The 14,703-nt window shown below is 45.7% G+C and overlaps 1 protein-coding gene across 4 annotated transcripts in view; it reads right to left on the bottom strand.

Moving 5' to 3' along the window:
- Positions 1-6: 6 nt before the first annotated feature.
- unc5cb (unc-5 netrin receptor Cb) overlaps positions 7-14,703 on the bottom strand; it is a 123,186-nt gene continuing 108,489 nt past the window's right edge. For 3 of the 4 annotated variants that reach the window (XM_088391487.1, XM_088391485.1, XM_088391486.1), the window contains 13 exons: positions 14,085-14,265; positions 12,737-12,904; positions 12,053-12,217; positions 9,624-9,680; positions 6,736-6,927; positions 5,915-6,271; positions 4,472-4,559; positions 4,215-4,386; positions 2,252-2,485; positions 1,941-2,090; positions 1,654-1,818; positions 1,382-1,560; positions 7-953 (listed from right to left, as the gene is read on the bottom strand). In XM_088391487.1, coding sequence (XP_088247613.1) covers positions 794-953; positions 1,382-1,560; positions 1,654-1,818; positions 1,941-2,090; positions 2,252-2,485; positions 4,215-4,386; positions 4,472-4,559; positions 5,915-6,271; positions 6,736-6,927; positions 9,624-9,680; positions 12,053-12,217; positions 12,737-12,904; positions 14,085-14,265 — 2,268 coding nt within the window. In that variant the 3' untranslated portion in view covers positions 7-793. The remainder of the gene's footprint in view (positions 954-1,381; positions 1,561-1,653; positions 1,819-1,940; positions 2,091-2,251; positions 2,486-4,214; positions 4,387-4,471; positions 4,560-5,914; positions 6,272-6,735; positions 6,928-9,623; positions 9,681-12,052; positions 12,218-12,736; positions 12,905-14,084; positions 14,266-14,703) is intronic. The other variant, XM_088391488.1, reaches the window with a different exon arrangement.

Below are 14,703 nucleotides of genomic sequence, written 5' to 3'. Positions count from 1 at the left end.
AGTGTGTCATTTTTGTCAGTGTTGCATATAAATATAATTTATTATTAGTCTTAAAAATTACATTTCTTACACTTTATACAATTGCTTTACCGGATGAGAGTGGCACGCCGGATAAGGATCCACGCTTGTACATAACACACGCTAGCATCACGAAGCCGCACGACAAATTAATAAGATAAAAAAAAAAACTGCTATCCCCACAAGGACCTGTAATACATGGGAAAAGAAAGTTTGCATAGACTGCTTTACAAAAAAATGCATTCACAAATATTACTAATGTTGGTGCGACAATCATTCATTTGAATTGCATTCTCACTTTCTAAAGTGAGCTTTGCACATATCGTGTCAATTATTTGGCAAAAAGCAACTGTACTGTTTACATTTGGTCCTAGAAAAATAGATCTTTTTTGGACATAATTACTTCTCCTTAGCGTCTCCTTTATCACAACGTACAAACAATCATAAGAAAAAAATCCACATTATCAACCCTCTTTAGCCAAATGGTGGGATGAAAGACGGCAAACAATAATTATAGAAAACCGCCAAAAGTAGTGTAAGACGACACTGGCGCATATTTCAAAACCAAAAGCATACATGGGATTATCATTATTCATATTAAATACTACACTATCACAGAACATGAGTCCGTTTACCTCGTTGCCATGGAGACCATACACCGAGATGCTTCCTCCTCAACATCCGTCGCGGGATTGTTTCCTGTGAATAAGTGGAGGCCTGTTTCCATGACGACGGGTGCCATAAATAACACGAAGGAGCGAGTGCCTTGATGACGTCAGTGCTCGTTGGCGGCGGGGAGGAGGCTGTCGTGGCGTCCCATCTCCTCCAGGACTTGGGCCAGGCGGCTGAGGTTGCCGTCGGGAAAGTGCTGCGCCTCCCACAGGTCCAGGATGACCCCTGTCGGGCTGGACTTGGTGGCAAAGTAGTTCAGATACCTGAACATGACAAGCCAAAAAAAAGTCATGCATGACAAATAGTAAACAGACTTTCTCATTGGTTAGCGGAAAATGGACACAGCCTTTGTTCGTCAAAATATTGATGTGCTGTTCCATTTTTGAACAAGAAGCGTGTCCACGTAATCAGGGTGTCATCGCTTTGCAGCTGCTGCTTGTGATAAGCCATGCCGCCCCACTGTGCTGTAGACCCAGAAATGCACACAAAGGCACTTTTTGATTCAATGAAAAGCCTTCTCTCGCTTTTGGGTCGTAAAATGCTCCAACTGATGACCACTGAAATCTGATTTTTTTTTTCCTCTTGAACGTTTCACGTACTTTATTTAATATGTAGCCTGGAACATAAGGTAGGTTAATGTAGAGTATATATGTTATGCATAAATTATCTGTCACACTAAAACTGCACGCACCTGTCGAGGTTAAGCTTGTGGGCCAGCATCCTCCAGTCGTTGCCGCGGGTCTGCGGCGCGTCCAGGCTGCCGCACAGCTTCTGGCGGATGGAGACGGGGATGCGGAAGGCGTTGGGTCCCACCAGCGTGGTGATGTTGCTGGCCGGGTCCAGCAGGGATGTGTCGATGCTTTGCGAGTCCTGCGAGGAACAACGTGGGATGCAAATGTGGCTTCAATACTGTCAAATTAAAGCAAAAGAACTACATTCATATATGTAAAGTGTGATGCCTACCTCAGACAGCGTGGTGTCCAGCTGAAAGATCTGACCTTCCCCCTCCACTTGGCGCACGCAAATTTTGCACGTCAGGTCCACAGTAGCGGTGGAGAAGCGCTCCAGCGTGAAACAGCAGTGGAGGTTCCTCTGGGAGCCGTCCCACACTTGCTGGAAACAGAGCTCCTGCAAATGATGTTCAAAATTTGATGCCAAGCTCTCAGGAGGCATTTGTCAACATACAAGCCTGGAATACTTTTTCAGACATCCTCTTAGGAAAAAACACATATAAAAGATTATGTTTGCACCTGATACTTGGCCAGCAGCTTGCTTTTCCACAGCGTGTGAGGAATGTCGTGAATGGAAAGTCTCAGGTTGTGTGTGCTGTCGCTGAAGTTGAGCGTCTTTGGTTCATCCAACAACTTGCCGCCCATTTGCTTCTCCATTTGGAGAACTTCCTAAAATGACACAAATACACACACATGCACACAACATCAATTAGTGTTTCATCAAATACAACTTAAAACTTAAAACCCAAGATTGAGCCTTTAGAGGACACCACTGTTGACTTATTGACTTAAAAAAAGTGACTAAAACAACCATGTTTAGACAAACACACCTTAAGCGCGTCCTGCGTGTCGTCCAGGCAGTAGACCCGAATGTGATACTCGGTGGCGGGGCACGTGAGCGGGCCGAAGATGGCCAGCTTGAGGCGCTTGGTGGTGGCCGCGCTGAGCGACTGACCCACCAGGCAGTACGTGCCCAGAGTCTCGGTCAGGATGTGGCACGCCTCGTCGTCCATCTGGACGTAGCACGGCGTGGTGAAGTTCTCCTCGCCCACCACCACCACATCCTGCCAAGGAGATGACAAGTGTCAGTCACAATCAGAAGGAGAGCCCGCCCGGTGTGATTTTTCCTCTCCTGCTAGATTTAATCGAAGTAGTCAACTCCTGGCCAAGTAGTTTTTAGCTCAGCGAGACAGCAGCACAATGTTCACAATTGACATGTTGATGATGTCTATAAAAACTGAGCATATTTAAACCTCACCCAGAGTGTCTTTTAATAAAAGAAGTGCTTCTTTGTCCATGCTTTGTCTTGATCTCTCCTCTCTCTCGGTAAAATCCATGCGAGCAGCAACGCGGCATTAAATCAGACTATTACCAGAGACTGAGGAGAAATTTAAGGATTCGATTGTGAGCCGGGCCGTTTAAGCGGCGCATCAGCGGCAATCATTGGCCTCTTAAAATGTTCAGGGATGCCGAACAGGGTCGTTCATTTGAGCTGCAGGAAGAGTAAAAAAGACACCAAAGTTCCCTTTGCTGTATGACTTCATTTTCTATGTGTGTGTTCAACAGGCAGGTGGAAACGAATTAAAAAGCAAATCATGAAAAAATATTGTAAGTATTAAGTATTACTGTAAGTATTAAATGCCAGTCTATCATTTGGATTTACAAATTGCCTCTCCCGCGGAGTGAGTCCGTTTGACAAACGCACTTTTTGACAGACAATCCATTCAATTCAGCAATATTTCATGACGCCTCATCTCTCAATGGGAAGAAAAAGAGCTCATAAAGTAAAAACCTTGGCACGGCATCGGACTGTAGCATCTGCATTTCCGACAGGTCCGAGATTTGATCAATGGTTATGACTTCCTTAAGAATACTGGTTGCCTCCAAGTAATTCATCTCTGACAAAGGCGCTCCGGCGCACCCATAAACTCACACGGCGGCGACTGTATTGGCAAATGACTTGAGCACGACGCGAGACGCTCTTCAATAGCAAGCTGACACAAGCAATACCGTCAATCGCAAAGGCCGGCCGGTTAGTTTATGCCATATAAAAAGTTCCAAGTCTACAGCAAAACCTTGTTAATCAGCCATAATGAAATGAATGGAAATCCAATTACCATCCCCTCATCATAGAGTAGGGTTTAAAGCTAGGGTTAGGGTTTCAAACATGGGTTGAAAGCTATGGTTAGGGTTTCATACTCGCCAAAAAAATGGTTTAGATCATAAATTTCAACCTGGAGTGGCAATAAACAGCTTGTTCACCTTGAAATATTTGCGGAAATCTATCAGTATAGGCAACTATGTATCTTTTCAGTCAATAGCAAGCAGGATTTGGATTCAAGTTGCCAATTTCTTTGAAAGGTGTTTAAAGCCATGTCCTCTGCAAACACGCTTGTGTTTGTGTGAGTGTGTCACCAAAGAAGCGCGGAGGGGATATATTGAAAACGGCATCAGCGCTGCCCTTGACAACACACCTCAGCCGCCGGCAGCAATGTTAATGACACGGCCTGCAGGCAGATGGCAAAATAAACTGCACACAAAATGGCTCCCACGCACACAAACACAAAACGATGTGTTCATAAAGGTGCAAGGACACCATTCATGCACAGGAAAGACTGATGAAAGCTATTTCATCTTTTAATTGTTCCAAAATAGGGTCAAAGTTAGCGTTATGTCAGAAAAGAGTAAGTTCTCAACTGCAGATGGGGGAGGTGGCGACTTATAAAATATGTCAAGCAAAATTGAATTGAAACCATTAAAGAATGCTGGACTAGACCTTGTCCTCTGCCTTACCTCCCATGTGTTCTGCGGCGACTGGCTCTTGAGCTGGATCAACCAGTCTTGTTGGCCTTCTGACACGGCGCAATGATGCATGGTGAGCACCAGGGGGCGCGTCAACAGGGCGCCTGGCGGGCCGCAGCTCACCACAGGGCTCAAAACCGCTTGCCCGTCTTCCACTGAGGGCCTGGAGGACGAGCGAGGAGGGTATGGTTAGCATTTGAGGCACTCAGAGCTTGTGTTGTGTGTGTGACTTCCTGCTTCCTTCCTACCTCAAGCTTTCCTTCCTCTGGACAGTCACGTACATTTCATAAACGCGACCCTGCGGGATGGCTCCTGCTGGGATAAGCAGACTCACACCTGGAATAAAGAAAACAAAATGAAAATATTAATTGGGGTGAGTGAGGGGAGATTAGTGGATTTGGAATTCTGTGGGTGACATTAATTCTTGGAAGTACATTTTGCAATCTGAAGAAAACGGCATAGCACCTGGGAGCCACAAATTGACAATAATGTGAAGAAAATGGAAAAGAAAGATCCTGCTTGGATGTACTTGCCCATATAGGAATGTGGAAGGGATGTGACATTTCATTAGAAAATCAATGATCTCTCCCTCTCGTCATACGATTCTCATATTGCTGCTCGCAGGGTGATTTACATTTTTCCATCTCACATTGATTTCATATGATGTCTTGTCAAAAAAGTCTTTGAAAGGATTCCCTCGTGCGCGCACAAACACACACACACCCCGTCTGTGTCGGATAGCGCATTGATTTCTTCATGTCCTTGAAGTGAACTTTTCCAAAAAAAAAAACCGGGGGGGTGGGGTGACAAGTCGGCTTCTCTTCCTGGCCGGCAAAGTAATCACAACCCAGCCATTGGGACCTCATTGCAAGAAACTTTTTAAAGGCTTATTTTATTTTCTTACTCACAGTTCTCCCCCACAATATTTCATTTAGGAGATCGCAAAATTTAACATTTTCTTTTTCTCCCAAATACTCGTAATATTAACCAAAATACACAGCCGGTTAAATGAAGAAAAAATAGATTCTGTGGACCCTAAAGCTCTAATTCGTGGACCCTGAGGGGATCCGGGGGCCTCAGTTTGACTTTGGCATGTGAACTGATCAAAGTCCAAAGTCTTCCACCCTTTGTGTAACACGACAAGACGACTTTTCCAAAACACAGCTGAGAACAATTTAGCAGGAATCAAAATGAAGCGCTGAGAACTTTGAGAAACCGGAGGAGACGCTGTATCCTTTAATGTCGTAGCTCGTTTATCTGCGCCTGTCACCGTCGCCGTACATAAAAAAACACCGACAGCCCGTGTTTGAAGCGAGGACATGCAAGTGGCAGGAAAAGCCGCCTGCAAGCGTGCCCCTCTGATCCTTCACTTCTACACGGCGCACCTTTGCTATCACTCAACGTCACGAGTGAAGTCGAAGCGAGTCATGCTGATCGCTTACATATGCCACAGCGGGTCATTTCAAAGGTTAGCATGGTTGAAATCATACGTCAAAAACGACATGAACTAAATCTGTAAAAGGTGCCTGTCTCGATGTGTTTTTGACATCGATTTTAAAAACTTCTGTTTTTTATTTTTAGTGCTCAATATGAATTTTGTCATAATTTGTAGCGATGATAGTTCAGAACATAAAACCTTGGCAGAAGTGGGCGGGACAAATATTGGCTGAGCAAATATGACATAACTGTACCTGAGTTTGGGACAATGAGATGTCCGCCCTGCGAGCTGAAGGAACCCACGGCGGTGCAGGAGGGGTCTCTGGATCGCAACAGCGTCTGCGTGCGCCGACCCATGGTGCCGTCGCTGTTGTCCAGCAGGCAGTGCGGCAGCTTGGGCGACAGCTTGGAGGAAAACTCGCCTCCCAGGTCGTCCTGCGGCGTCACCAGGCCGGACGAATTGTACACTTTAATCTTGAGGTTGGGCAGGGGGTCCAGCAGAGGCGAATTGGTCATGGGGATTTTGTCGGCCACGTCGTGCAGGGCGTAGACGGGGCCTCGGTACATGGCGGCCGCCGAGGTCAGATCAGGGGGTGCCGTGAGGAGATCGGCTGGAATGAGAAGCCAAAAAGAACAAAACAGACCATTAATTGGGTGGCGAGAATCAAAAAGGACCAGGAGGAAATGAAGCCTCAATCAGCAGGATTGCCGCCTGCCCGCCTGCCTGCTTTCGCTCGTTCACTTTTCACTCATTAGGATAGTCGAGTCTGCCACAACACAACATTACTCAGTGTGAGGAGCTCAAGGCACAGCTGGGAATCGGGAGTGCCAGATGGCAGCGCTAAGGCTCCGCTTAGCTGCCAGGTACAAGGAGGAATGTTTCTCGTCTGGGCGGGAAGACACGCAGGCCCGCCACTCGCTCGTGCGCAAATGAACAGATGACTCTTTTCAACGTTTTAACAGCTACATTTGAAATTCAAAGGTTTGGTTAAAACTTCAAACCAAATGCTCATCTTTAAACTTTCTTCAAGAAAGAATTTGGCTGAGAAAGTCGGACGCTTTATTTTTGCCGCACCTTTCCGCGCCGTCTTGATGCTGACAGGCTGGAAGCCTCCGTTGAGGGCGGACGAGTCCAAGATGTCCGAGTCAAAGTCGCGGTGGTTCTTCCGGTAGATAAAGAGCGCCACCACCACGGAGATGACCAGGCACATGATCACGGCGATGACGATGCCCACGTAGAGAGCCACGTCGTCCGTGCTGGGGGCCACTGTGGAAGGCAACAAAGAGAGAGAAGATGTAGACATTAAAAGGAAGTAATTGTTGACTCTATGCTCCGCCCACTTTAGATGGTGATGGATAGCACAATTTAGCATCATCCATCTGGTATGGGTACCTGGAAAAACTGCAATTTGCCAGAAATGGTTGTTTCCAAACAAAATGGCCGACTTCCGATTCCATTCCGAATCCCTGAGACATGTCTAGCTAATTTCGTCAGTGCCCCTAATAACCGTCAATACGTCAACCATTAAAAGCAAACTAATATCCTGGTTAGGATTGAGCCGGATATTAATAAACATGAACACAAAATATGTTGTTCTTCCTTTCATTTTGCAGTATTAGATGATTTAATTCACGATAAAGGCCACAATATTAAAACATTGTGGCACATAATGGGGAATTCAAACCGGACCACTTTTGTGGGTAGGTGGGTGATGCTCACTGGTTGCTAGGCAACCAAAGAGGCAGTAGCTGGGTGCCTTCTGACATCACAAAATCAGAAGTTTTTTTAGATTAAGCATTCAAAACACACACGCAAACACTTTCGAATGTCTGCAGCCATGTTGTGGTTGCACACTTTGTGATAACACACTCGGCGCACAGCGGTCACGATGGCTTGCCTAAGGCGGCCCGAGCCAAACACAATGACCCGGTGCTAATGAGCAGCATAGAGAAAAACCATGTGTCAACTTCTGAGGGTGGAAAGATACGGATGTTTTCATCTCCGCAACTGCCAGGCGGGCGTCGCGGCTCTGAGGCCGCCGTCGCCGTTCTGACACAGCGTAGATAAAATGGAATGTCGTCGCTAGCGTTCCTCACAGCCGCTTTCATCTCCGCTGGATTTCTGTCCACTTTCTAGCTGGCGAAACCTCCATGATTAGAAGGTCCAAGCGAAGACGACGGGGGCGCCAGAGCGAGACGGGCACTCATTACGGAGCCGACCTTTTTAATGGACGTCCGCTGACGGCCTTGTCTCGCTTTGGTGTGTGTCCTTCACTGTCATTCAGTTGACAAATGAGATGTAATTCTTTCCTGCGGGCGGCGTACATGTGATGTCGGAAGACTCCAAGAAAGCGGGGCTTGTGTTGTTGTCACAGCAAATGTGCTGAGCCGCTCAAGTGTGATATTGCCAAATTATATAGTATTTATCTCCATTAAATGAGCAAATAAAAAGCCACGTAGAAAAATTGTAAGACAGTTTAAGGTGTTCGTAAGTAGCCAGTAGATGGCAGCAGATGCCATAAAAGCTGGCAGACTGCGTTTAAATGGGCCTGCAAGATGAACGACACTCCACGAGTGTCTCCGTCAAGAGTCTCCAACACAAAAAGGGGATAAAAGGGCAAGAAAATGGCTCTGACATAAAATCCTGCATGACCAACACAACAATGTCCAAAACCCGCAATTAAGTCAGGTGGAAAAATACAGGAAATATAATTATTATTATTTTGTAGACTGCAAAGTCTGGAGTGTCAGGATAACATCGTCATCCTAATCCTTCCGCCGCCACAGACGGGAACCGACAGCCGAGCGGGGAGCCGAGTGATGAAAGCGGTAGAATGTAATTTCACTTCTCCAGCTTCCCTGCGGTTATTTAACGTGCCCCCCCCCCCTCCCCAACACCCCCATTCCCCTTTCCCCGAAACTACCACCGCCCCCTCCACCCACCGTGGCACAATCTTCCGTCCGTGCTTTGATGATAAAGGCAGCAACCTGCTAAGTGTACACATTAAAATGTATCACTTAGATGAATACATCCCTTTGAACACGAGCCATTGTCAGCGCTCAGAAAAAGTACAAGGAGTGGAAATGAAAAGGGATTATTACTATTATGACGACGACGCATACATGAGAATTCACTTCTGGATAAAGTCACAGCTTGCCGAGCTTGTTGGGAAGCAATGAGGGAAAGGCAGGCCACTGTTTTTTTTTTTTTTAAAAGAATAATTTTCCTGCGGAGGGGAATGAAAATGACAGCCTGGTGAATTTGGTTTCATAATTCAAAACAGCTACAAATAATTTTCTTTGCCTGTTTTAAAGTGCAGGTTTCATCCCATGCAAATGAGCCACTGCTCCTCGCACACAAATCAAATCCAAGTCTAGTAAAGTCCAATTTCATATTGACTTTTCTGCTGCATAAACATCACTTGGAGAAAGACAAACAGCAGCCTTGGCCAAACAAAGAAAGGGTCAGCAACCCGGCCAGGTTTTTATTGGGTTGCCGATCTTCGGCGTGAAATCGCTATCAGCCTTCGTATTGATCTACAAACACGAGCATAATTTGGCTGCAATTGGCTTTTTGATTCACGTCTCTAGTGGATGTGATGGGGCCACTGATCTATTTTGTCTTATTTTGAAATAACCACTGCATCCTAATAAATAAAACAGGAGGTGCCTGAAAATCTATAATAGATACTGCGAAACGCTTGCCTCAAAAACTGCAATCTTGGACAATCACCAAAGAAATATGATTGGAATTATTTCTGTGCATTGGTGATATTGCCGGAGCCATTGGAACTCAACTGCTAACCAAAACAGCAGCACATATTATAGCTAACTAGCTGTCATTTTTTTTTAGAAAATGGTGTGGATGGACCTTTTAGTTTTGAGGAGTATGCGTGTGAAAAGACAAGACATGGCAATGAAAATGTAAAAAAAAAAAAAAAAAATAGTAAATCAGGAACTCACATGTATTTCCCAAATCAAGCTTGCCTTTAGCCTCAGCTGACTTCTGATATAAGGAACCTTGAGGAAGAGAGGGAAGGAATGGGCGGGGGAGAGTCAAGGGGGTAGGGTGGGGGGGTTGGAACATGGCGGGAGAGAGGGATGATGAAAATCAAATTTAAGCCAACAGAAAAACAAACGCAACAAATGAGACAGCAACAAAGTCATGAGTAGGAAAAATGACGCAGGGGAAGTCATCCTTCTTGATTTGGCCCCTCCCTTCTCGGGCACGGAGAGCGATGAGGAGCGGCTGAGGGAACGCAGCGCTTGGGGTGAGGGAGTGACGCCATCCATCAAGGCGGCTTAGAAGCTCAACGAGAGTTAGCACTGAAGCGGGCAGCCAGGCAGGTGAGGGGGAACGCCGTACCGTCATCAGTATTCCACAGAAGCAAAAAGTCGACTGTGTGTCACCGCACTGGAAATCCTGGATGGATTTATACAAGTGCGATTTTGGATTTGGATTCATTTTGACACGCCCCTACCCCAAAGCCTTGTTTTGACAACTGATTCTGAACTGAGGGGGAGGAGCTTCATTTGGTCAGGCCAAAAGAAAAGTAGTGCTTTGACGCCATCTTGGGTCATCTCTGGATAATTCTAAACTGTTTTGAAACTTTGAGGGAAAATTGAATTCACAATCAAGATTTCTCAGCTGATGCCAACAAAGATGGAAGAGGAGGATTTCCTGCCAGGCATGGTGACATCACAACTTAATCTCACTCCATAAACAACAACACAAACAATGTCATCTCTATCAGCGAGGCAGAGAGCCGCAGCGAGGTGAGGAGTCAGCAGCAAAAAAAAAAAAAAGAGAAAAAAAATCAATGAGCTGATAGATGAGGACCACTTGTTGGTGTAATCAGCAAACATTGCGGCCAGCCTATCCTGGCTTACTTTTGATAGGAAAAGTGTGCGTGCGGACTTCCTAACCCTAACCCTAACCCAGCCAACCACAGCAAATAAACAAGCATCTTACAAGCAGCTGTGTCGGAAACCAAAATTCAATTAAAGTAAAGCGACTCACTCTCGGACATTTTGCCAAATGGCGCACCCTATAGGTGGTCTATAGGTACTGCAGGTTTAACAACAACAACAAAACATTTAAACAGGGCTGTGTAAACTTTTCATACCCACTCCAACATGTAAATGCCTGATTTTGTTTTTTTAATTTTCAGTCATGATATAAAATGACATTTTGTCTGTCTTGGAGACAGTCTGCGGTATCGGATTCTCTAGCACATTTCAAGCGCTAAATTGCCACGAGAGTGTTGAAATGAGATCCAAAGACAGAAAATAGGATCAGCCGCATTTACTGGCGTCCGAAACCTCCCAGCATGCATCACGGCGGGGAGGACTCAGCGCTCCGAGGTGAGTTCAGATTGCGCACCACGACTTCCATTGCCTTAATGTGAGCGTTCACATAATGGCTTCTTCTCCTCAGCAATGTGAGTGGAAATGGTCGTTAGCATTGACATAAGTGGCTTTGCCCTCTTGGCTTCTAACAAAAAAAAAAAAAAAAAAAAAAATCAATCCTTGGAATGATGCTAAATCTATATCATCATGGCTTTCTTTTCATGCAACCGTGACAATGAGGCTTGGCACAAAGACTGAAGATGATGTAATAAGACAAATGTAAACGACCATTCCTTCCAAAAAATACAAATACGTAGACGTAGGGAAGGTTTCGACGTATGAATGCAAACTCTCCGTATTTCACGGGAGACTTGGCGGCACGTTTGGCAAGCGTTTCAACCGCTTGGCTTTTGTTCAACTAAAAGACAGAATAACTCTAAACAACTCATCGCCCGAGGAAACGCTTCTGAGTGCATCGCAACAAGCTGTCTTGTTTTTTCACACCCGCCCACCCAACAAAACAACAAAACCAATACAGAGAGTGAGGCAAAAAAAAAAATGCCATTTATGAAAAGCCTTTCAACTCCTGAAGCTGTTTGTGAACTTTGAAATGATTGTGAAAGCGAGAGAGAGCCATTACCGGCAAATAATTGCTCGCTTCCAGAGACACGGAATCGCCGAGCGGGTCAAACTCATGCCATGTCGCGGCCTCGGGTTTTCTTCCAGATATTTGGAAAATGAAAGTAGCAATCAGAGCTGACTCTGTTGAGTGATTGCCGCCATGTAATTGCCATTACGTACAAAGTAATTTAAAACATTTTAAACTGTTGATTTACACTTTTGTGCTGCCATGACACTGAAAATTTCAATTTGTTAATTGTTGGCAAGATGTTTTTTTTTACAGCTCAGGTCAAAGTTCGACAAGAAGCACGAGCTGGAGCAAGATGGCTGCTCATGTTTTTGTGAGTGAAATGAAACAGAATGAGCGAGTGATTTAGGCGAGGTATGGCGGATGAGCCGACGCCGTGGTTGGAGATACTCACTCTGCATGCACAGGCCGTCCGTGCAGTTCTTGGACTGCAGCACCATGCCCTCACAGTCCTTGCCCCCGTTTTTGGGTGCCGGCGCGCCGCATTCCCTCCTCCTCCAGTGGGTGCACTCGGTCCCACAGGTGGACCACTTAGTCCACTCTGTCCACAGGCCATCCACTAACACACAACAGACAACACAGACGAGGTGATGCGCGAGTGAGAATGGCCATGGGGTGATTTATGCCGACGTGAAGATGAAGTACGTCTTAGGTTGCAAAATTTGGGTCATTTTCAAAGTGGGTAACTTTTCATGGGAATCCAGGACCATCAGTACTCGTGGGGGGCCAAAATTGGCTCTAACAAAAACAGTAGTATTGTCATATGCTCTGTCTATATGTGTTGCTGCACCATTTTTGTTCAAATACCCAATGTCATAGAAGGGCTACTTTTGTTAGCCCTTCTATGACATTTCACATTATGGGTTAGCATTAAGCTAGCAATCTTTCCTATGATAAACATTATTTGGTTGAATTCAAATCACAATTATTTGTTGTTTTTCAGTAAAGTTGAATTGCTTAGCTTCCCATGGAAATTGACCGGAAACTTTCTGGAAATTCACCAGCAGTTTCCCACCCCTTTGCAACTCTAATCATATCTCATGACTATAACACATAATTGATTGAGTACAAGCCTTACCTGGACAGAGAGTATTGCACGGCAGCTTCTGGATGCCTTGCCCCTCGCAGATGGCGCCACCGTTGAGTGGCGCCGGATTGGTGCAGCTACGTGTGCGTTTCTGGTAGCCCCGCCCACAGCGGCTGTTGCACACCGACCACTCGGTCCATGTCGACCAGCCGCCATTTACTAGGGGTGGGGAAATATACAATGAGCAGAATGTCAACATGTCAACACAATGTTGAACTTTTTTTTTGTTTTACTCTCGGGCCATCACGCAGCCGAACAGGACATGGCGTTCAGATAGCGGCTAGTTTCCAGTCACCGATTCCACTTAATGCTTCTCTTTCCTCTCTCATCCATCTTTGTCAGCCGCCAAATTCCAGCACACAACGACAACACACAACGCATGCACGACACTGTGGCTGCCGACCAACCGCTGACATTTTACATCAAGGCTCCGAGACCTTGAAACTCCCACACCGGTGGAGAAAACATTTATGTACAAGATTCATTCCTGATATAGCAACCGTAGAGCATTTGATTTTTTCTTTAGGGCTCAATTAGGGCAGAAAATATTTGGTGGGATAATATTAAGATAGCCGATTAATAATAAAAAAAATAGATGTTTGAATGTCACAATCTTTATGTTTATGTACACTTTAATCACTGTATACTTTCTTAATTTTTTTTCTTCTTGTAATAATAGAACTTTATTCTCATGTTTTTCTTGCCTACCCCATTCCTGCTTTGTATTGTATTCTTTTTTTTTTTTTTTACTTATTTTGACAAAGCTCCTTTCCTGTCTTTGCGGTACTTTTGCACATGACACAATTAAGCATGAAACCATTTTGGAGACGCGTAGCCGTTGTGACATTACAGTACTTTACCTATCAAGGATAAGCTGACATTAAAAGCGCTTTCCCCGCATGGCTGACAAGGAATCCTCGCCGAGATGTCGAGCGCATCGGCAGGGAAACAACCTGGCAGTAATGTGTGTCTTGCTTGTTTCTACACTCTGGTGCAATTTGGTGGATTTGAATAATATATTCCTTTCATGACATCAGGGTCAAAGGTCAAGTGTTACAACAGATGCATAATACTGTAGAAATATTTATGTTTACGCATGCTGTGTGGTTCAGTGCGAAATCATGTGATGAACTCTTGATGGAAAAACACGCCTGGGAAGTCAAGAGCGGACACGTCGTGTGTCATTTACACAGCTAGCCCCGAGCGGCCGTTAGAGTTGGAAGCTTGGCGGCGTCAAGCGTAACGGCTGACGTGACGGAGACAGCGGGCGGAGATCCCAGCTTCCAGAAAGCACAGCGGGGGATCTGGATTTCTCTTTTGAAATACCGTAGCGGCTCACCGTAGACGATGACGGTGGCAGTGGTGCTCCGTCGCTTGGCCACGATGTTCTTGGCCACGCACGTGTAGTTTGCCGTGTCGGAGAGGCGCGCCTGCTTGATGATCAGATTGTGGTCGATGGTGATGTAGAAGTTCCTGTCATCGGCGGGGTCGATCACCTCCTCGTTTTTCAGCCACTCCACCTACGACCGGGGGGAAAAGGAAAAGGCCGTTTGCTTAAAATGTCAAGTGCCCTTCTGTGCTTTGGAGACTTCACAATCCCTTTGCAAGACAAAGATTTTTGTTATCACCCTCGCAAGGACAACATTTCATCTTTTGTGCCTTTTTAGAAGAGCCCGAGTAGCTTCTTAACCTTTTCTCACCAGTTCATTTCTCTAAATTATGCTGATATTGAACTCATCGCGCAGAAAGGGGAGGAGGGAACGTTTGGGATCTTTATTTGGTTTTAAATCACAAAACTGATTTGGAAAAGAACCCTGCAGACACTTTGATTCCGAATATTTCCTCATCTTCAAAGAGCGCAGTCTAGCCATGAGGGGGCCCGGCACGCCGACTTCCTGCTCATTGTCGTGTCCCACGACGGCAGGGAGCGCCCCCAAACCGCCGCTCGCGAGATAAGA

The sequence above is a fragment of the Syngnathus floridae genome, chromosome 12, assembly GCF_059516105.1.
Source record: "Syngnathus floridae isolate MCC-2025c chromosome 12, RoL_Sflo_1.0, whole genome shotgun sequence".
NCBI lineage: Eukaryota > Metazoa > Chordata > Actinopteri > Syngnathiformes > Syngnathidae > Syngnathus > Syngnathus floridae.
Note: the sequence above shows the minus strand (reverse complement) of the source record. Positions and strands in the feature narration are given on the sequence as shown.